At 47.9% G+C, this 22,214-nt stretch overlaps 1 protein-coding gene across 9 annotated transcripts in view; it reads left to right on the top strand.

Moving 5' to 3' along the window:
* Positions 1 to 22,214, top strand: part of CACNA1C (calcium voltage-gated channel subunit alpha1 C) — a 202,677-nt gene that overhangs the window by 7,817 nt on the left and 172,646 nt on the right. For all 9 annotated transcript variants that reach the window (XM_038767787.1, XM_038767784.1, XM_038767785.1 and 6 more), the window contains exon 2: positions 16,869 to 17,190. In XM_038767787.1, the coding sequence (XP_038623715.1) occupies positions 16,869 to 17,190 (322 nt within the window). The remainder of the gene's footprint in view (positions 1 to 16,868; positions 17,191 to 22,214) is intronic.

Below are 22,214 nucleotides of genomic sequence, written 5' to 3' on the forward strand. Positions count from 1 at the left end.
TCACTTCTGTGTGCCTCAGTTTCCTCAGCTGCAAAATGGGGATTCAATCCCTGTTCTCCCTCCTACTTAGACTGTGAGCGCCCCAACCTGATAAGCTTGTATTTATCCCAGCACTTAGAACGGTGCTTGACACATAGTAAGTGCTTAACAAATACCCCCAAAGAAAAAAATAATCAATCCGTAGTATTTATTGAGTGCTTAATGTGTGCAGAGCAGTGGACTGAGCGCTTGGGAGAGTTCAATAAAAGTTGGTAGTCATTTTTCCCTGCCCACAAGGGGATGTTATCTATTACTCTACCTCAGCGTTTAGAACAGTGACTGGCACATAGTAAGCACTTAACAAATACTATTATTATTATTATCATTATTATTATTATTATTATTAGATTGGAAGGTCTTTGATATCAGGTGGAGGGAAGGCTAGCTGTTTCCTTCTCCAGAACTTGCCTGAGTGGTTTGGAAGCAGCAGCAGATGAGGGAAATGGAAATGGGGGAAAAAGGGGGATTTCAACTGTGTGTGGTAACTTCAATCTGGAGAGTGGGGAAAGAGAGACAGAGATGGGGAGAAGAGGAGGGAATGGGAGCGTTTACTACAGAGCTCTGCACACGGTAAATACCATTGATGGAGAGAGGGAGACACAGGGAGATGGGGAGTTGGGGAGAGGAAGAGGGAGTTGAGTAGAGTGCTCTTCACATAGTTAAGCACTCAGTGCCACTGAGAGGGAGACAGAGAGAGATGGGGAGAGGAGAGAGCAGAGTACAGTGCTCTGTACACAGTAAATGCTCAAATCCTTTGAGAAAGGGAGACTGAGGGGGAGATGGGGAGAGGAGGAGAGAGCGTAGCATAGTGCTCTGCACACAGTAAATGCTCAATAAATGTCACTGATTGAGAGAGGGAGACAGAGAGAGAGGGAGGGATGAGAGAGTTTAGTACCATGCTCTGCACTCAGTTTAGCACTCAATATCATTGAGAGAAGGAGGAAGAGAGAGGGAGATGGGGAGAGAGCTTAGTACAGTGCTCTGCACACAGTAAGTGCTCAATACATTCTACTGATTGAGAGAAAGAGAGACAGAGGTGGGGAATGGGGAGAGGAGAGAGCTTAGTACAGTGTTCTGCACACATTAGGTGCTCAGTACCATTGAGATAGAGGAGGAGAGAACTTAGTACAGTGCTCTGCATACAGTAAGAACTCAAATACAGAGAAGCAGCGTGGCTCAGTGGAAAGAGCATGGGCTTTGGAGTCAGAGGTCATGGGTTCAAATCCCTGCTCCGCCAAATCATTCATTCATTCAGTCGTATTTATTGAGCACTTACTGTGTGCAGAGCACTGCACTAAGCGCTTGGGAAGTACAAGTCGGCAACATATAGAATTGTCAGCTGTGTGACTTTGGGCAAGTCACAACTTCTCTGTGCCTCAGTTACCTCATCTGTAAAATGGGGATTAAGACTGTGAGCCCCACGTGGGACAACCTGATCACCTTGTAACCTCTCCAGCGCTTAGAACAGTGCTTTGCACACAGTAAGCGCTTAAATAAATGCTATCATTATTATTATTATTAAATACGAGAGAGGAAGAAAGAAAGAGAACCTTAATTGAGCAGGTGTGGCCCGAAGGCTGAGCTGAGAGAGCTAACGGCAGGTGGAAGCTGTGATAGAAATCCTCAGAGCCAGAGAGAAAAGCAGAGAAGCAGCATGGTTTAGTGGAAAAGGGCCTGGGCTTTGGAGTCAGAGGTCATGGGTTCAAATCCCGGCTCCGCCACTTGTCAGCTGTGTGACATTGGGCAAGTCACTTAACTTCTCTGGGCCTCAGTGACCTCATCTGTAAAATGGGGATTAAGATTGTGAGGCCCCCCGTGGGACAACCTGATCACCTTGTAACCTCCCCAGCGCTTAGAACAGTTCTTTGCACATAGTAAGCGCTTAATAAATGCCATAAAAAAAAAAAAGACTGCAAGGAGCCGAAAACTCCACCAACTAGCCAGGGAAAAATACCCATCAGCGGCAGAAATACGAGGGATCCAGATGCATGGAAAAAGAGGGATAAAGAGGAAAGAAAGTCCAAAAGTTTCATCTTCCTGCATTTTCTCTGCAGGCTCCCCTGGTTTCTCTGAACCTTTTGCGTGCCCGCAGCCTGATTTTTAACAATGATAACCATAATAATAATCATAATCGTTAAGCGCTTACTATGTGTTAAGCACTGTTCTCGGCTCTGGGGCAGATTCGAGTTAACTGGGTTAGACCCAATCCCTGTCCCACGTGGAGCTCACAGTCTAAGTTAGGAGGGAGAACAGGAGAACTGAGGCACAGAGAAGTGAAGTGATTCGCCCAGGGTCACCCAGCAGACACGTGGCAGAGCCGGGATTTAGGACCCACTAGGCCGTGCCCCTTCTCTGATTTTGTTTAACTCTGGCCAGATTTCCTTTGAGCTATCTTAAGTACAGTGCTAAGCGCTTAGTATAGTGCTCTGCCCGCAGTAAGCGCTCAATAAATAACATCGATTGATGGAATTAAAGAAGGGGCCACAGCTAAGAGATCTTTTTCTGACCAGTGGCTGAGGACTGTGCTGGTCAGTGGAGGGTCTAAACACAGACCACTAGATCATCTAATGGGATTAAGACTTTGAGCCGCATTCATTCAATAGTATTTATTGAGCGCTTACCGTGTGCAGAGCACTGTACTAAGCTCTTGGAAAGTACAATTCAGCAATAAAGCCAAACAATCCCTGCTCACACCAGGCTTATAGCTACCCCAGTACTTAATACAGTCCCTGGCACAAAGTAAGTGCTTAACAAATGCCACAGTTATTATTATTATTATCAGCCTCCTTCTAGGTAGAAACTTCTCATACTGAGTGTCTGTCGGGTCATGGGCGGAAAGACAAGACTATTATTTATAATAGTATATATTAATAATAATAATAATAGTATCTGTTAAGCACTTACTATGTGCTAAGTGTTGTGGGAGGAACAAGAGAATCGGGTTAGATTCTCTTGAGAAGCAGAGAAGCAGCGTGGCTCAGTGGAAAGAGCACGGGCTTTGGAGTCGGAGGTAATGGGTTCGAATCCCGGCTCCACCACGTCTGTTGTGTGACCTTGGGCAAGTCACTTAACTTCTCTGAGCCTCAGTTACCTCATCTGTAAAATGGGGATTAAGACTGTGAGCCCCACGTGGGACGACTTAATCACCTTGTATCCCCCCAGTGCTTAGAACAGTGCTTTGCATATAGTAAGCACTTAACAAATGCCATTATCATTATTATTACTAGACCCCAACAGAGCTTTCCACTGTAAGGGGGAGGGAGAACAGATATTTAATCCCTATTTTACCGACAAGGAAATCAATCAGTGCTATTTACTGAGCGCTTACTGCGTATAGAGCACTATATGAAGCACTTGGGAGATGACGATATAACAGAGTTGGTAGACAGGTTCGCTTTAGTCCAGTGCTCTGCACACAGTAAGCGCTCAATAAATACGATTGAATGAATGAGCTTACTGTCTAGAGGAGGAGGGAGACATTAAGATAGAGAAATAAATTACAGATAAGGACATAAGTGCCGCGGTGCTGAGGAAACTGAGGCCAGACACGTCAAGTGAGGAGAAGGGTGAGCGAGATGGGGTCTGAGGGGTGAACAGATGGGAGAGTCCCAGTTTGGGGGTCTTGAAGCCCCTCAGAACCTCGGTTGGTGAGACGGGGTGGTTGAGCTGACGGAGGCAGCTCTCTTAGAGGAAATCTGGACTTTATCCGCCGGCTGGAACCAACAGGGGCCCCGTCATTCCCACCTGGGATTTGGGGGCGTTTAGTGAGTTATGCAATCCCAAGCACAATGGGGGCATTCCCCTGAGGTAGGGAAAACTCAGGAGACCGGCTGTTTATTTATTTTTTTTTGTATCTATGTGTTTAGTAAGGGTCAGGCTCTGTAGTAAGTGCTGCAGTAGATGAAAGCTAATCGGGTTGGACACAGTCCCTGTCCCATATGCGGCTCCCAGACTTAATCCCCATTTTCAGGTGAGGTAACTGAGGCATAGAAAAAGGCGACGTGCCTAAGGTGACAAAGCAGACAAATGGCAGAGCCGGGATTAGAACCCAGGTCCTCTGACTCCCAGACTTGTGCTCAATGCGCTATAATAATGATGATAGCATTTATTAAGTGCTTACTATGTGCAAAGCACTGTTCTAAGTGCTGGGGAGGTTACAAGGTGATCAGGTTGTCCCACGGGGGGGCTCGCAGTCCTCACAGATGAGGGAAGCGAGGCCCAGAGAAGTGAAATGACTCGCCCGAGGTCACTCGGCTGAAAAGCGGTGGAGTCGGGATAAGAACCCGGGTCCTTCTGATTCCCAGGCAAGTGGTCTATCCGCTAAGCTTCCCTGCAGTCTGTGGGTGTGTGTTTTGTGTGACTGGAGACTTTGGGGGAGCATGTATGTTTTATGTTTTATTTTATTTTGTTAATATGTTTTGTTCTCTGTCTCCCCCTTCTAGACTGTGAGCCCACTGTTGGGTAGGGACCGTCTCTATATGTTGCCAACTTGTACTTCCCAAGCGCCTAGTACAGTGCTCGGCACACAGTAAGCGCTCAATAAATACGATGGAATGAATGAATGAATGTGAGTCCACAGGGGAGTGTGTATGTTTGGTGTGAGTCCATTGGGGAGTAATTGTGTTTTCTGGGAGTCCATGTGTGAGTGTGTGTGTGTGTGTTTTCTGTGAGGATGTGCACATTTTGTGTGGATCCACGGGGAAGTGTGTGTGTGTGTCTGTGTGAAAATGTGTGTATTTGTGTGCATTTGAGGATGCATACATGGGCAGACGCATATGTGCGCCCTTGTATCTGTGTCGGGTTGAGGGAGCGCATGTGTGCGTATGTGTAAATGTGAACATGTGTATTGGCAGTGCGTGCATCTGTGCGTGCGTGCGCGGGGAAGGGCACGTTGGGTGAGCGAGCGTGGAGCCGGTAACAACGAGGGGGCTTAAACGGGCTTCGGGATAAACGGGCTTTTGGATTTTTAGCCAGGATCTGCAGGGAGAGTCTTAGGGCTAACCAGGGCCGGGCCGGGCTGGGCAACGGTAGCCGCTGCCACGGTGGCCCAGGTCTTCTATCAATCAGTCGATCAATCAGTGGTATTTATTAATTTTTTAAAATGGTATTTGTTAAGTGCTTACTATGTGCCAGGCACCGTTTGAAACCCTCGGGGGAGCTTTAATTCTATTTGTTCCGACAACTTGACACCTGTCCACATATTTTTTGTTGTCTGTCTCCCCCTCCTATTCGTTCATTCGGTCATATTTATTGAGCGCTTACTGTGTGCAGTAAGCACACAGTGCAGTGCTTTGCACATAGTAAGCGCTTAACAAATGCCATCACTATTATTATTATTTATTACATCATCATCATCATCATCAATCGTATTTATTGAGCACTTACTATGTGCAGAGCACTGTACTAAGCGCTTGGGAAGTACAAATTGGCAACATATAGAGACAGTCCCTACCCAACAGTGGGCTCACAGTCTAAAAGATAATAATGATATTTGTTAAGCACTTACTATGTGCAAAGCACTGTTCTAAGCACTGGGGGGATACAAGGTGATCAGGTTGTCCCACGGGGGGCTCACAGTCTTCATCCCCATTTTACAGATGAGGGAACTATGGCCCAGAGAAGTGAAGTGACTGGCCCAAAGTCACACAGCTGACAATTGGCAGAGCTGGGATTTGAACCTATGACCTCTGACTCCAAAGCCCGGGCTCTTTCCCCTGAGCCACGCTGCTTCTCGTGTATATATATATATATATATATATATATATACACACATATACAAGATACATATATCTTGTAGATATAATATACATATATATATGTATATATATATGTGTATATATATATATATATATATATATATATATATACAGGTTTATATATACCTGAATATGTTTGTACTGGACTAAGCTCTTGGGAAGTACAAGTTGCCAACATATAGAGACAGCCCCTACCCAACAACGGGCTCACCATCTAGAAGGGGGAGGCAGACAACGAAACAAAACATGTGGACAGGTGTCAAGTCGGCAGAACAAATAGAATTAAAGCTAGACGCACATCATTAACAAAATAAATAAATAAACTGTGAGCCCGTTGTTGGGTAGGGACCGTCTCTATATGTTGCCGACTTGGACTTCCCAAGCGCTTAGTACAGTGCTCTGCACACAGTAAGCACTCAATAAATACGATTGAATGAATGCATACGAGGTAATCAGGCTGAACCCAGTCCCTGTCCTCCGTGGGACTCACGGCCTCCATCCCCATTTTACAGATGAGGTAAATGAGGCCCAGTGAAGTGACTTACCCAAGGCCACACCTAGCAGACAAGTGGTGGAGGCAGGATTAGAACCGGATCTATGTTTGTATCTGTAATTTATTTATTTATGTATATTAATGTCCAACTCCCCCTCTAGACCGTGGCCTCGTTGAAGGCAGGGAATGTGTCTGTTTCATGCTGTATTGTACTCTCCCAAGCACTTAGTACAGCACTTGGCACATGGTAGGCGCTCAATAAATACGATTGAATGAATGAACCCGAGTCCTCTGACTCCCAGGCTCGTGCTCTAAGCGGCGTGGCTCAGTGGAAAGAGCCCGGGCTCCGGAGTCCGAGGTCATGGGTTCAAATCCTGGCTCCGCCACTTGTCAGCCGTGTGACTTTGGGCAAGTCACTTCACTTCTCTGGGCCTCAGTTCCCTCATCTGTAAAATGGGGATGAAGACTGTGAGCCCCACGTGGGACAACCTGATCACCTTGTAAACTCCCCGGTGCTTAGAACAGCGCTTTGCACATAATAAGCGCTTAATAAATGCCATCATTAGAGAGCTCACCTCCTCCAGGAGGCCTTCCCAGACTGAGCCCCCTCCTTCCTCTCCCCCACATCCCCCCTGCCTTACCTCCTTCCCCTCCCCACAGCACCTGTATATATGTATATACGTTTGTACGTACTTATTACTCTATTTTATTTGTACATATTTATTCTATTTATTTTATTTTGTTAATATGTTTTGTTCTCCGTCTCCCCCTTCTAGACTGTGAGCCCACTGTTGGGTAGGGACCGTCTCTATATGTTGCCAACTTGGACTTCCCAAGCGCTTAGTCCAGTGCTCTGCACACAGTAAGCGCTCAATAAATACGATTGAATGAATTTATTATTATTATTATCTATTATTCACTACTGTCCATTATTTATTTATGTTTCGGCACTTAGGTGCAGAGCACTGCTCTGAGCCCCTGGGAGAGTACAATCCAAGAGAATTAGCAGCCACGTTCCCTAACCATTCCGAGCTTCCCGAGCCGGGATCTCGGAGGGGAGGGCGGCGGGGGGTCTCCCACCCCTGCACCCCCAGCCCCGGGGCCGGAACGGCCACGTCTGTTTCCACTTTTCGTCTCCAGCCTCCCCAGTGCTTGTGTGCTTTGAACGCGTGCCAGTGGGAACCGATCAATCGGGCCCGGTGCACACGTGGCCTCTAGGCCCAGCTCCCGGGATGCAGGGAAGTCGTTCCCGGAGCCGGGAGAAACCGCCCTTTCCCGACTGGGCCTTCCGGGCCTGGGAGAGGGATCACCATATGGAGCGGCTCAGTCACAGAGGAAGAACCCACCCCTGGGCTGGGGAAAGGCGGGCAGTCGGGCCCAGCGGGGTAGTCTCTTGCCCTGCCCCTGATGCCAAGCTGTCAATCAATCAATCAATCGTATTTATTGAGCATTTACTGTGTGCAGAGCACTGTACTAAGCACCTGGGAAGTCCAAGTTGGCAACCTATAGAGACGGTCCCTACCCAACAGTGGGCTTATGGTCTAGAAGGGGGAGACAGAGAACAAAACCAAACATATTAACAAAATAAAATAAGTAGGATATGTACAAGTAAAATAGAGTAATAAATCTGTACAAACATATATACATATATACAGGTGCTGTGGGGAAGGGAAGGAGGTAAGGTGGGGGGGATGGAGAGGGGAACAAGGGGGAGAGGAAGGAGGGGGCTCAGTGTGGGAAGGCCTCCTGGAGGAGGTGGGCTCTCAGTAGGGCCTTGAAGGGAGGAAGAGAGCTAGCTTGGCGGATATTGGGAAGCAGCGTGGCTCAGTGGAAAGAGCCCGGGCTTTGGAGTCAGAGGCCATGGGTTCAAATCCCGACCCCGCCACTTGTCAGCTGTGTGACTTTGGGCAAGTCACTTCACTTCTCTAGACCTCAGTTCCCTCATCCGTAAAATGGGGATGAAGACTGTGAGCCCCTCGTGGGACAACCTGATTACCTTGTCTCTACCCCAGCGCTTAGAACAGTGCTTTGCACATAGTAAGCGCTTAACAAATACCAACATTATTATTATTATTGAGGAGGGTTGACTCTCCCTTTCTCCCCAGACCAAGCCCACCACAACCTCCACCCTGGTACCTGCAACCCGCGACAGTCTGAACCTGCATCGGCATTGGCAGGGTTGGATGACGTGGTTTTGTTTGTTTGGTTTTACGGTAATAATAGTGATAATAATGATGGTATTTGTTAAGCGCTTACTATGTGCAAAGCACTGTTCTAAGCGCTTAGGAGGTTATAAGGTGATCACGTTGTCCCACGGGGGGCTCACAGTTTTCATCCCCATTTGACAGATGAGGTAACCGAGGCCCAGAGAAGTGAAATGGCTTGCCCAAAGTCACCCAGCTGACAGTTGGTGGAGCCGGGATTTGAACCCATGACCTCTGACTCCAAATAATAATAATAATAATGGCATTTATTAAGCACTTACTATGTGCAAAGCTCTGTTCTAAGCACTGGGGAGGTTACAAGGTGATCAGGTTGTCCCACGTGAGGCTCAGTCTTCATTCTCATTTTACAGATGAGGTAACTGAGGCACAGAGAGGTTAAGTGACTTGCACAAAGTCACACAGCTGACAATTGGCAGATGTACATAATTATAACTCCCATTTATTTTTATTAGTGAGGTGCCTATATAATGATAATAATCATGGTATTTGTTAAGCACTTAACTACGTGCCAGGCGCTGTACTAAGCGCTGGGGTGGATACAAGCCGATCGGGTTGGGCAGCCTGTGCTCTTTCCACTGAACCACGCTGCTTCTCTACTTCGTTAAGCACTTATAATAATAATGGCATTTATTAAGCGCTTACTATGTGCAAAGCACTGTTTTAAGCGTTGGCACTGGTTTAAGCGCTTATGATGTGTCGAGCACTGTTCTAAGTGCCGAGAAGCATGGTGGAGTGGATAGAGCCCGGGCTTGGGAGTCGAAGGTCGCGGGTTCTTATCCTGCCTCCGCCTCTTGTCTGCTGTTTGACCTTGGGCGAGTCACTCCATTTCTCTAGGCCTCAGTTTCCTCACCTCTAAGATGGGGATTGAGACTGTGAGCCCCACGTGGGACAGGGACTGTGTCCAACCTGATTATCTTGCATTAGCTTGCTTGCATTAGCTTGTACAGTGCTCTGCACACGGTAAGCGCTCAATAAATACGATTGATGATGATTTCCTCCACTGCTTAGTGAAGTACTGGTATGTAGTGAGCGCTTAACAGATACTGTTAAAAATACAATCGGGTAGAGGAGGAGAAGGAATCACTCTTTGGAGACGTGTGTGCGTGTTTGTGCAAGTAAACATGCAGTCAGTGTACAAAGACTGTTTAGAGCAACAGGGAGTATTCATTCATTCATTCATTCAATCACTCGTATTTATTGAGCGCTTACTGTGTGCAGAGCACTGTACCAAGCGCTTGGGAAGTCCAAGTTGGCAACATATAGAGACGGTCCCTACCCAACAGCGGGCTCGCAGTCTAGAATGGGGAGACAGACAACAAAACAAAACATATTAACAAAATAAAATAAATAGGATAAATATGTACAAATAAAATAAATATTTGATATATATAGTACCCTGTACCCTTCCCACCAGGCCGCAAAGCCCCTCCCACTCCCAAACGCCCCCAGGCTGCATGGGTTAACACAGAGGAGGAGGAACACCACCCTGGCTCTTAGCAAATTTTCTTCAAAAACCTCTGGGGTTTAGTAATGCAAGACAGTTGTCTGGATTGTCCCTGTGTCCCTGTGATTTTTTTTTCCTCCCTTTCCTGCTCTGTCTCTTTTTTGACATGACTCTTTCTCTCTAGGTCTCTAGATCTCTGCCACCTCTGTTTCTATCCCTGTCTCTCTATCTCAATTTTTCTCTCTTTTTCGCTGTCTCATTCTGTCTCTGTTCCTCTCTAGCTGCCTCTTTCCCTCTCCCTCTATCTCAATTTTTCTCTCTTTTGTCTCTCTCTTTTTCGCTATGTCTCTGTTCCTCTCTCTGTTTATCTCTATCTCCCTCTTTCTGTCTCCCTTTCTCTCTATTCTTCTCCACTTCACTCTTTTCTCTCTTTCTGTCTCAATGACTCTGTCCCTGTCTCTCTCTTTTTCCCTTTTCTCTTTCCATGTCTCTCTGATTCAATCCCTTTCTCTTTGCCTTTCCCTCTCCCTTTATCTCACTCTGTTTTTCTCTTTCTCTTCCTCTCTATTTTTCTCTTTTTCCATGTCTCTCTGACTTTGTTCCTCTCTCCCTATCCCCCTCTTTTCTCTCTATTTCTCTTTCTATTTTTCTCTTTATGTCTCTCTCTTTTTCTCTTTGGCTCTATGACTCAGTCCTTGTCTCTGACCCTCTTCCTTCCTCTCTTTGTTTATTTGGGTTTCTCTGTCTCTTTCTGTCTCTGACTCTATCCCTGTCTCTCTCCCTTTTCCCCTTCCTTTCTCTCTCTCTTTTTTCCCTTTTTCTCTATGACTCTCTCACATACAATCTGTCTCTATGACTCTGACCCTGTCTCTATCTCTTCCTCTCCTTCCTCCATCTTTCTATGACTCTCATACACTCTCATACTCTCTCATATGGCTCTTGTACTCTGTCTCCCCCTTCTAGACTGTGAGCCCACTGTTGGGTAGGGACCATCTCTATGTGTTGCCAACTTGTACTTCCCAAGCGCTCTGCACACAGTAAGAGCTCAATAAATACGATTAAATGAATGAATACACACACTCAATCTGTCTCTGATTTTGTCCCTGTTTATCTGTCTTTCCCTCTCCTTTTTTCTCTCTTTCTCTAACTCTGGGCAGGGATTGTCTCTCTTTATTCATGAACTGTACTTTCCAAGTGCTTAGTACAGTGCTCTGCACACAGTAAATGCTCAATAAATATGATTGAATGAATAAAGTCTCACACACACATGCACACAATCCGTCTCTATGACTCTGTCCCTGCTTCTCTATCTCTCTTTCCCTCTCCCTTTCTCTGTGACTCTTTCTGACACACACATACACCCAATCTGTCTCTATGACTCTTTCCTTGTCTCTCTTTCTCACCCTTTTCTTCTCTTTATTTCCTCCTTTCTCTCTTTTTCTCTCTATGATTCTCTCACACACATATACACAATCATAAATATTTGCACAGGAGGCCCAGCAATCTTGGGTGTTTTACAGCTTCAGTGAGAGGTTACATTTTGATTGGGGAACTGAGCACAGGGACGTTTGAGTTTTTGTTTCTCTGAAGTTAGGATGGGTCTTTCAGTCAGACCCCGGACAAGTCGCTACAGTTCTCTTTGCCTCAGTTCCCTCGTCTGTAAAATGGGGATAAAGACCGGGAGCCCCATGTGGGACAGGGACCGTGTCCATCCCAATTAGTTTGTATATCTACCCCCAATGGTTAGTACAGTGCCTAACGCATAATAAGCACTTAATACCATCAAAAAAACATAGGCACGTGGCCCGCCCACAGTGAGCTTATAATGAGAATCGGTGTGGCCTAATGTATAGAGCGTGGGTCTGGGATTCAGGAGGATCTGGGTTCTGATCCTGGCACTGTCACATACCTGCTGTGTGACCTTGGGCAAGTCACTTCACTGCTCTGGGCCTCAGTTCCCTCATCTGTAAAAAATGGGGATTAAGACCGTGAGCCCCAAGTGGGACCAGGACGAGTCGACCTGATTAGCTTGTATGTACCCCGGCACTTAGTACAGTGCCTGGCACAGAGTAAGCGCTTAACAAATACCACACAGCTGGAGGGGGCCTCAATCTGGCAATTAGATGACGGCAGCCCCTCCCGCCAGTCCCCTTCAAGCCTCACTCTGGGGGAAATGATGCGTCTCCATCTGGGTGGGGAAGGGTGGAGAGGGCTCCCACACCCCGCCACCCAGCTCCCTCAGTCAGGCAGTCAGTCGTATTTATTGAGCGCTTACCGTGTGCAGACTACCGTGCCAAGTGTTTCGGAGCATTCGACAATAGAACAGACACATTCCCTGCCCACAACAAGCTTACAGTCTAGAGGGGAAGACAGACATTAATATTAATAAATAAATCACAGACATGTACGTCAGTGCTGTGGAGCTGAGACGGGGATGAATAAAGGGAGCAAGTCAGGGTGATATCGACGGGAGTGGGAGAAGAGGAAAGGAGGACTTAGGGAAGGCCTCTTGGAAGAGATAATAATAACTGTGGTATTTGTTAAGCGCTTCCTATGTGCCAGGCGCTGTACTTAACGTTGGGATGGGTACGAGCAAATTGAGTTGGACGCTCATTCATTCATTCAATCGTATTTGAGTGCTTACTGCGTGCAGAGCACTGTACTAAGCGCTTGGGAAATACAAGGCGGCAACATATAGAGACGGTCCCTACCCAACAACGGGCGCTCAGTCTAGAAGGGGGAAATTTTAAAAAACTTTTTCATAGCCACAAGCCAGAGGTGGGATTAGAACCCCCGACCTCTGGCTCTTGAGCCCAGCCTCTTCCCTCCTGCACCAGTCTGCCTTCTGGTCCCAGTCAATCAATCAATCAATCAATCGTATTTATTGAGCGCTTACTGTGTGCATAGCACTGTACTAAGCGCTTGGGAAGTACAAGTTGGCAACATATAGAGACAGTCCCTACCCAACAGTGGGCTCACAGTCTAGAAGGGGGAGACAGAGAACAAAACCAAACGTATTAACAAAATAAAATAAATAGAATAAATATGTACAAGTAAAATACATAAATAGAGTAATAAATACGTACAAGCATATATACAGGTGCTGTGGGGAAGGGAAGGAGGTAAGACGGGGGGATGGAGAGGGGAACGAGAAGGAGAGGAAGGAGTGGGCTCAGTCTGGGAAGGCCTCCTGGAGAAGGTGAGCTCTCACATGGGGCTCACAGTCTTAATCCCCGTTTTACGGATGAGGTAATGAGGCCCAGAGAAGTGGAGTGACTTGTCCAAGGCCACCCAGCAGACAAGTGGTGGAGCCGGAATCAGAACCCATGACCTTCAGATTCCCAGGCCCGGGCTCCATCCGCTAGGCCGTGCTGCTGTGTACCTTCAATGAGGCTTTAATGGTGGCGGGGAGAGTGATTGGGGGAAGCCCCCCGGCATCCCCGACTTCCAGTGGCTCCGGAGGACAGGATCGGGACGGACGGGACCGGGACCGGGCTGGGAATCGAGCAGCGGGGAGGCTGGGAGATGGGGCCGAACTCCATTTCTGTGGCAGCTTTTCAGCCAGCAGCTGGTTGTGGGCTTGGAATTGGCGTTTTAATTTGAAAATTGGGTTCCAAGCCCAGAGTGGTTATTTGCTGCTAAGAAAAGCCCATCAGCGACACCAAGCCTTGCTTTCCTGGGAGGTGGTCCTCGATTGTCTCCCCCTTTTAGACTGTGAGCCCATTGTTGGGTAGGGACCGTCTCTATATGTTATCAACTTGTACTTCCCAAGCGCTTAGTACAGTGCTCTGCACACAGTAAGTGCTCAATAAAAACGATTGAATGAATGAATGAATGAATGATTTGAGGGGTGGGCAGATGGGACTTAGCGGGCCTCTTCTCTGGCCAGGAGACCCTCCCACCTCACCCTGGAAGTGGTCACTCCTGGAGAGTCGTGTCAGATCCATTTGTCTGCTGTGGGACCTTGGGCAAATCACTTTACTTCTCTGTGTCTCAGTTCGCTCATCTGGAAAATGGGGATTAATCAATCAATCTTATTTGATTCGTATTTGAATCGTATTAAGAGTGTGAGCCCCATGTGGGACAGGGACTCTGTCCAACTTGATTAGATTGTATCCATCCCAGCGCTTAGAACAGTGCCCGTCACATAGTAAGCGCTGAACAAATGCTATTATTTGTAATAAATCCGGGGGACGCGACATGACAGGCTGGAAAGATCTATGACCTTTCAGCATTTGATAGCTGCCCCACCCCATCCCCTTTTTTAAATGGCATTTCTTAAGTGCTTACTATGTGCCGGGCACTCTGCTAAGCACTGTAGTAGATGCAGGTTATCTGGTTGGATGTATCTGTCATTTATTTCTTTATATTAATCTCTCTCTCCCCTTCTAGAGTATCAGCTCGTTGTGGGCAGGAAATGTGTCTATTTATTGTTCTGTTGTACTCTCCCAAGCACTTAGTACAGTACTTTCCACACCGTAAGTGTTCAATAAATATGATTGAATGAATGACACATTCAGTCCCACATGGGGCTCACAATCTTCATTCATTCGTTCAATTGTATTTATTGAGCGCTTACAGTAAGCGCTCAGTAAATGTGATTGAATGAATGAATGTGTGCAGAGCACTGCGCGAAGCACTTGGGAGAGTACAATATAACAATAAACAGGCACGTTCCCTGCCCACAGTGGCCTTACAGTCTAGAGAAGCGGCGTGGCTCAGAGAGAAGCAGCGTGGCTCAGTGGAAAGAGCCCGGGCTTGGGAGTCAGAGGTCATGGGTTTGAATCCCGGCTCTGCTGCATGTCTGCTGTGTGGCCTTGGGCAAGTCACTTAACTTCTCTGAGCTCCAGTTACCTCATCTGTAAAATGGGGATTAAGACTGTGAGCCCCACGGGGGACAACCTTGTAGCCCCCTCAGCACTCAGAACAGTGCTTTGCACCTAGTAAGCACTTAACAAATGCCATCATTATTATCATCATTAGGGGGGAGACAGATATTAATATAAATAAATAACTTGAGAGATATGTACATAAGTCTTCATCCCCATTTTACAGATCAGGTAACTGAGGCACAGAAAAGTGAAGTGATTTATCCAAGGTCACACAGCAGGCAATTCATTCATTCGGTCGTATTTATTGAGCGCTTATGTGTACAGAGCACTGTACTAAGCTCTTGGGAAGTACAAGTCGGCAACATATAGAGATGGTTCCTACCCAACAACAGGCTCACAGTCTAGAAGGGGGAGACAGACAACAAAACAAAACATGTAGCCAGGTGTCAAAATCAACAGAACAAATAGAATTAAAAGCTAGATGCACATCATTCACAAAATAAAAAGAATAGTAAATATGTACTAAACGTTTTCCAATGGCTGTTGACAGAGCTGGGATTATGTACCTATCTTTAAATTACATATCATAAATTACTTATTTATATTAATGTCTGTCTCCCCCTCTAGACCGTAAGCTCGTTATGGACAGGGAAAGTGTCCGCTAATTCTGTTGCGACTCACTCTTCAAGTGCTTAGTGCCGTGCTCCGCACATAGTAGACTGTGAGCCCACTGTTGGGTAGGGACCGTCTCTATATGTTGGCAACTTGTACTTCCCAAGCGCTTAGTACAGTGCTCTACACACAGCAAGAGCTCAATAAATATGATTGATTGATTGATTGATAGTAAGTGCTCAATAAATACCATTGATGGATTGAAGGTGCACCAAGGAGATGTGGGTGTGTGTGCTGTATGACCTTGAGCTAGTTACTTACTCTCTCTGGGACTCACTTTTCCCAATAGCTTTCCCTCCCTCTAGAATGTAAGGTCCCTGTGGGCCAGGAATTTTTCTACCGATTCTGTTGTATTGGACAGCAGTGTTCTGCGCACAATGCTCAATAAATAGGATTGACTGATTGCCAGGAAGCACATCTAATAATAATAATTTATGTACTTCCTATGCGCCAAGCACTGTCTAAATGCTGGGGTAGATGCAAGGCACTTAAGTCAGACCAGCCTCCGTCTGCCTTGTCTGTTTGTATGTCTTCCTCACTGACTTGTGTGTCTGACTGGCTATTTTGTGTGTTTGTGTGTCTGTCTTTTTTGTCTGTCAGTCTGTTTGCGTGTCTGACTGGCTGTCTGTCCGCTTTTGTGTCTGATTTTGTGTCCGACTGTTTCTGTCTTGTATCCGGCCGCCTGTCTTCCTGTCCGTTTGTCTGTCTGTCTCCCGGGCTGTTTAATCTGTCTACGTGCCCGCCTGGCTGGCCATCTGATTTGTGTGTCTGACTGTCAGGCTATTGGTGTGTGTGTCTGATTGGTTGTTTGTGCGCCTGGGTGGCTGTTTATCCATCTATGCGCCTACCCGGCTGGCTATCGGATTTGCGTGTCCGCGTGTCAGGCCATTTGTGTGTGTGTGTGTCCGACTGGTTGTTTGTCTCCCTGCCTGGTTGCCCGTTCATCTGTCTCCGTGTCTGCCCGGTTGGGTTTGTGTGTCCGACTGGTTTTGTGTCTGTTGGTGTGCCTGAGGATCGGACTGTTTAGGTGTCTGTGGGCTGCTGTTTGTCAGTGTGTCTGCCTGGCCCAGTGTGTGTGCGTGTCTAGCTGGCTTTTGGCCTGTGTGTCTTTCTGTCCGTGCGTCTGTGTCTGTCGCTAGAGTCTCCCTCCAGTCCGGGCCGCTGCTCATCCCCTAATGTCTCTGCCCACAAAGCTCTCAAGAAGCAGTGCGGCCTAGCAGGAAGAGCGGAGGCCGACCTTCGCCGCTCGCCTGCCGCGTGACCTTGGACGAGTCAGTTACCCCCTCCTCTGTAAAATGGGGATCCTCCCGTCGGTCACCCGGGCGGCTTTGCGTGTATCCCGGCCCGTTTCGGTCCCGGGGTCGCGGGGTGGTCTCTGACGGCTGCACCCTCTCTTGTCTCCCCCAGGGTCCGTCCACGGGAGCCCCCGCCCGGCTCACGCCAACATGAACGCCAACGCGGCCGCGGGCCTGGCGCCCGAGCATATCCCGACGCCCGGGGCGGCCCTGTCCTGGCAGGCGGCCATCGACGCGGCCCGGCAGGCCAAGCTGATGGGCAGCGCCGGGCACGCCACCATCTCCACCGTCAGCTCCACCCAACGGAAGCGCCAACAGTACGGGAAGCAGAAGAAGCAGGGGAGCGCCGCCACCACCCGCCACCCCCGGGCCCTGCTCTGCCTCACCCTCAAGAACCCCGTCCGCAGGGCCTGCATCAGCGTCGTCGAGTGGAAGTATCCTTCCTGCCTGCTGAGGGAGGGACGGGGGCCACCAGTGGGCCCTGCCTCCCCAGGGTCTCTCACGGGCCCCCTGCCCATCGCGGCGGGGGGACCGAGTGCCATCCCCGCCACTTTCGGTTAAGGGAAACACCGGTGGGCTTCTTATGAGATGAGATGATAGAGAGGTTCTCCGCTTCCCAAACCTCTGTTGACCTCCGAGGGTTAAATCCCTAGACTGTAAGCTCGTTAAATATGAAAGCATCCTTGTACTGTTTTGAAATTGGTCTTCCCTCAGGATCAAGGCATACGTGCATTGCTCCCTCTAGATTGTAAGCTTGTGTGGGCAGGGAATATGCCTTCTAACTCTTTTGTCTATTGGACTCTCCCAAGTGCTTAGTACAATGCTCCGCAGATAATAAGCACTCAATAAATACCATCGGTTGAATGAATGAATGATTGGTCAGCTCTCTGGAAGATACTTTGATAAGTAGTATTCTATTTATTTATTTATTTATTTTACTTGTACATATCTATTCTATTTATTTTATTTTGTTAGTATATTTGGTTTTGTTCTCTGTCTCCCCCTTTTAGACTGTGAGCCCATTGTTGGGTAGGGACTGTCTCTATATGTTGCCAACTTGTACTTCCCAAGCGCTTAGTACAGTGCTGTGCACACAGTAAGCGCTCAATAAATATGATTGATTGATAGAGTAGCAGCACGACTCAGTGGAAAAGAGCCCGGGCTTTGGAGTTCAAACCCCGGCTCCACCAACAGTCAGCTGTGTGACTTTGGGCAAGCCGCTTCACTTCTCTGGGCCTCAGTTCCCTCATCCGTCAAATGGGGATGGACTGTGAGCCCCCCGTGGGACAACCTCATCACCTTGTAACCTCCCCGGTGCTTAGAACGGTGCTTTGCACATAGTAAGCGCTTAATCAATGCCGTCGTTATTATTATATCCATCCATTCCATCGTATTTATTGAGCACTTACTGTGGGCAGAGCACTGGACTAAGCGCATGGGAGAGTGGCGTAGTGAATAGAGCATAAGCCTTGGAGTCAGAAGGTCGTGGGTTCTAATCCCGGCTCCGCCACTTGCCTCCTTTGTGATGTTGGGCAAGTCACTTCACTTCTCTGTGCCTCAGTTACCTCAGCTGTAAAATGGGGGTTGAGACTTGTGAACGCCTTGAGGGACAAGGACTCAAGCGCTTGTATCCACCTCAGCGCTTGGCACATAATAAGCGCTTAACAAATACCATAATTATGATTATTATCAGCACGCTGGAACTATAAGCAGACAAGTTCCCTGCCCACAACGACCTTCCAGTCTCGCTTACTCTGTGCCAGGCACTGTACTAAGCGCCGGGGTAGAGGCAAGCTAAATCGGGTTGGACACTTTCCCTGTCCCCCCGGGGGCTCAGGGTTTTAAGCAGCACGGCGTTGTGGATAGAGCATAGGCCTGGAAATCAGAAGGACCTGGGTTCTAATCCCAGCTCTGCCACTTGTCTGCTGGCCGGCCTCTGGCAAGTCACTTCGCTTCTTCGGGCCTCAGTTACCTCAATCTGGAAAATGGGTATTAAGCCCGGGAGCTTCAAGTGGAATAGGGACAGTGCCCAAACTTGATTATCTTATCCCCACCCCAGCACTTAGAACAGTGCCTGGCACATAGTAAGCGCTTAACAAATGCCGTAAAAAAATCTTATTAGTTATCAGTAATAATAATTATGGTATTAAGTGCTTACTATATGTCAAGCACTGTTCTAAGTGCTGGGTTGAGACAAGATAATCGGGGTGGACACGGTTCCTGTCCCATTTGGGGCTCACTCTCTAAGTGAGAAGGAGAAGAGGAATTGAGTCCCTATTTTACAGAGGAAGAAGCAGAGGCCCAAATGACATGTGCAGGCAAGTGACACAGACGTGTGAATGAACAGACACATTTCCTGCCCACAAGGAGCTTACAGTCTCGCTTACTATGTGCCAGGGACTGTACTGAGCATTGGAAGGGATACAAGCAAATCGGGTTGGACCCAATCCCTGTTCCGCCTGGGGCTCACAGTCTATTTTATTTTGTTAATATGTTTTGTTTTGTTCTCTGTCTCCCCCTTCTAGACTGTGAGCCCACTGTTGGGTAGGGACCGTCTCTATTTGTTGCCAGCTTGGACTTCCCAAGCGCTTAGTACAGTGCTCTGCACACAGTAAGCACTCAATAAATACAATTGAATGAATGAATGAATCCTCATTTTACAGATGGGGGAACTGAGGCCTGAGAAGTCCTCAGTTAGAGAAGCAGCATGGCTCCGTGGAGAGAGCCCGGGCTTGGGCGTCGGAGGTCATGGGTTCGAATCCCGGCTCTGCCACTTGTCAGCTGTGTGACCTTGGGCAAGCCACTTCTCTGTGCCTCAGTTCCCTCGTCTATAAAATGGGGATTTAAACTGTGAGCCCCACGTGGGACAATCTCATCACCCAGCGCTTAGAACAGTGCTTTGCACATAGTAAGCGCTTAACAAATACCATCATCATTATTATTATTATTAAGTCGAGTGACTTGCCTAAAGCCACACAGCAGACAAGTGGCAGAGCCGGGATTAGAACCCAGTTCCTTCTGACACCCAGGACCGGGCTCTTTCCCGGAACGTCACGCCGCTTCTCAGCCGAGCCCTGCCCCGTGAGTGAGGCACTTAGGAGAGAAGGGGGGCAGAGAGGAGGTTGGTTTGTCTCAGAGTCGCCCAGATCATCCCCAGAACCCCTGCAGTTGCTCAGTACAGGCTTCAGAGGAGCACAGGGGAGGAGGAGAGGGGTGTAGCTTGCGGGGAGGGTTGGGGGCAGAGAAGTGCTTTCCCCTTTGATTTCCAATCCCCTACTTTTTGAATCTACAAGGCCTTGAATGTTTGCTGGGGAGATGGGTAGTGGGGTTCGGGAGGTTGGAGAAGTGATTAGGGATGGCAAAGCTGCGAGGCTGGAGAGTTGGGAATGGTTGGTGAAGCTGGGCTGGGCCATTGTGGAGGTGGAAAGGCGGGCAGGCCTGGTGGACCCGAATCGGAGAAGACCCAGACCCGAAAGGTTTTCGCCCTGCAAGAGCCAGGCTGACCGAGGGCTCTCCGTTTTGGAAACGGGGGACGGAGCCCGCCCATTCATTCATTCAATCGTATTTATTGAGCGCTTACTGTGTGCAGAGCACTGGACTAAGCGCTTGGGAAGTCCAAGTTGGGAACATCTAGAGACGTCCCTACCCAACAGTGGGCTCACATTCTAGAAGGGGGAGACAGAGAACAAAACTTATTAACGAAATAAAATAAATAGAGAGGCGGGCAGGCCTGGTGGACCCGAATCGGAGAAGGCCCGGAGGGAGGAGACCCAGACCTGAAAGGTTTTCGCCCTGCAAGAGCCAGGCTGACCGAGGGCTCTCTGTTTTGGAAATGGGGGATGGAGTCTGCCCATTCATTCATTCAATCGTATTTATTGAGCACTTTCTGTGTGCAGAGCACTGTACTAAGCGCTTGGGAAGTACAAATTGGGAACTGTGAGCCCCTTCTAGACTGTGAGCCCACTGTTGGGTAGGGACCGCCTCTATATGTTGCCAACTTGGACTTCCCAAGCGCTTAGTACAGTGCTCTGCACACAGTAAGCACTCAATAAATATGATCGATTGTTATAGAGAACGGTCCCTACCCAACAACGGGCTCACAGTCTAGAAGGGGGAGACAGAGAACAAAACAAAACATTAACAAAATAAAATAAATAGTGTAGTAAATCTGTACAAGTAAAATAGAACAATAAATCTGTACAAACATATATACAGGTATATACAGGTCCCTACCCAACAGTGGGCTCACAGTCTAGAAGGGGGAGACAGAGAACAAAACAAAAGTTATTAACAAAATAAAATAAATAGAATAGTAAATCTGTACAAGTAAAATAGAGTAATAAATCTGTACAAACATATATCCCGGTGCTGTGGGGAGGGGAAGGAGGTAGGACGGGGGGGTTGGAGAGGGGGAGAGGAAGGAGGGGGCTTGCAACCAATACGACTGTTTAGAATTACATATATGACTCAGACGCACACGTATCACTTTGAAACCACGTTGCCTCTTAGAAACCAAAAGCAACCCTGTTACAAGCCAAAGGAGCAATCAATCAATCAATCAATTGTATTTATTGAGCGCTTACTGTGTGCAGAGCACTGTACTAAGCGCTTGGGAAGTACAAGCTGGCAACATATAGAGACAGTCCCTACCCAACAGTGAGCTCACAGTCTAGAAGACAACAAAACAAAACATGTACACCGGTGTCAAGTCATCAGAATAAATAGAAGTAAAGCTATAAATCATTCATTCATTCATTCAATCGTATTTATTGAGCGCTTACTGTGTGCAGAGCACTGTACTAAGCGCTTGGGAAGCAAGTTGGAAACATAGAGAGACGGTCCCTACCCAACAGTGGGCTCACAGTCAAAATATAAAGCGACCATTCTCGGTGCGGGGAGGGGAAATCCAAGGAGGGCGACTGACCCCCGGACACCTCCATGGGGAGGCCGAGGGAGCGGAGGAGAAAGAAAAAGACCGTCAGCTCTCTTCTCTGCCCTCTGAGCAAGTGGCGTGTACTAAATCCTTTATCCTCTCCCCACCGCACAGTGAGCGGCACTCAGTAAATACCACCAAGGGGTCAGCGGAGACAGAGGGATCAGGCCAGCGGTTAAGCAGAGAGGACGTTCGGCCTACGGGAAGGTTGACCCAGCCACCGAGGTTCCTAAAAGAGCCCCCCCTCAACTCCACAGGAGGGAAAGCAAAGTTGAAACAGAGCTAAATAAATAAAAGGAGCAAAAAACTTTTTAGCAATCTGTGTTTACTCTGGCACGCGACCGCCCTCCTCTACTTCTGACATATTAGGGAGGATTTTGGCTGGGACCTGTGAAAAACACTTAAAAAGGCATATGTTTCTTTTCAGGCTACAAGGGGCCCGGAATTCCTTCTCCAAACAGAATTCTTCTCCGTCTCTGATTCTCTTTAATATCCAGGTTTGAGCAGGCCGGGCGGGGGGAATCC

The sequence above is a fragment of the Tachyglossus aculeatus genome, chromosome 27 (genome assembly GCF_015852505.1).
Source record: "Tachyglossus aculeatus isolate mTacAcu1 chromosome 27, mTacAcu1.pri, whole genome shotgun sequence".
NCBI classification, from domain to species: Eukaryota; Metazoa; Chordata; class Mammalia; order Monotremata; family Tachyglossidae; genus Tachyglossus; species Tachyglossus aculeatus.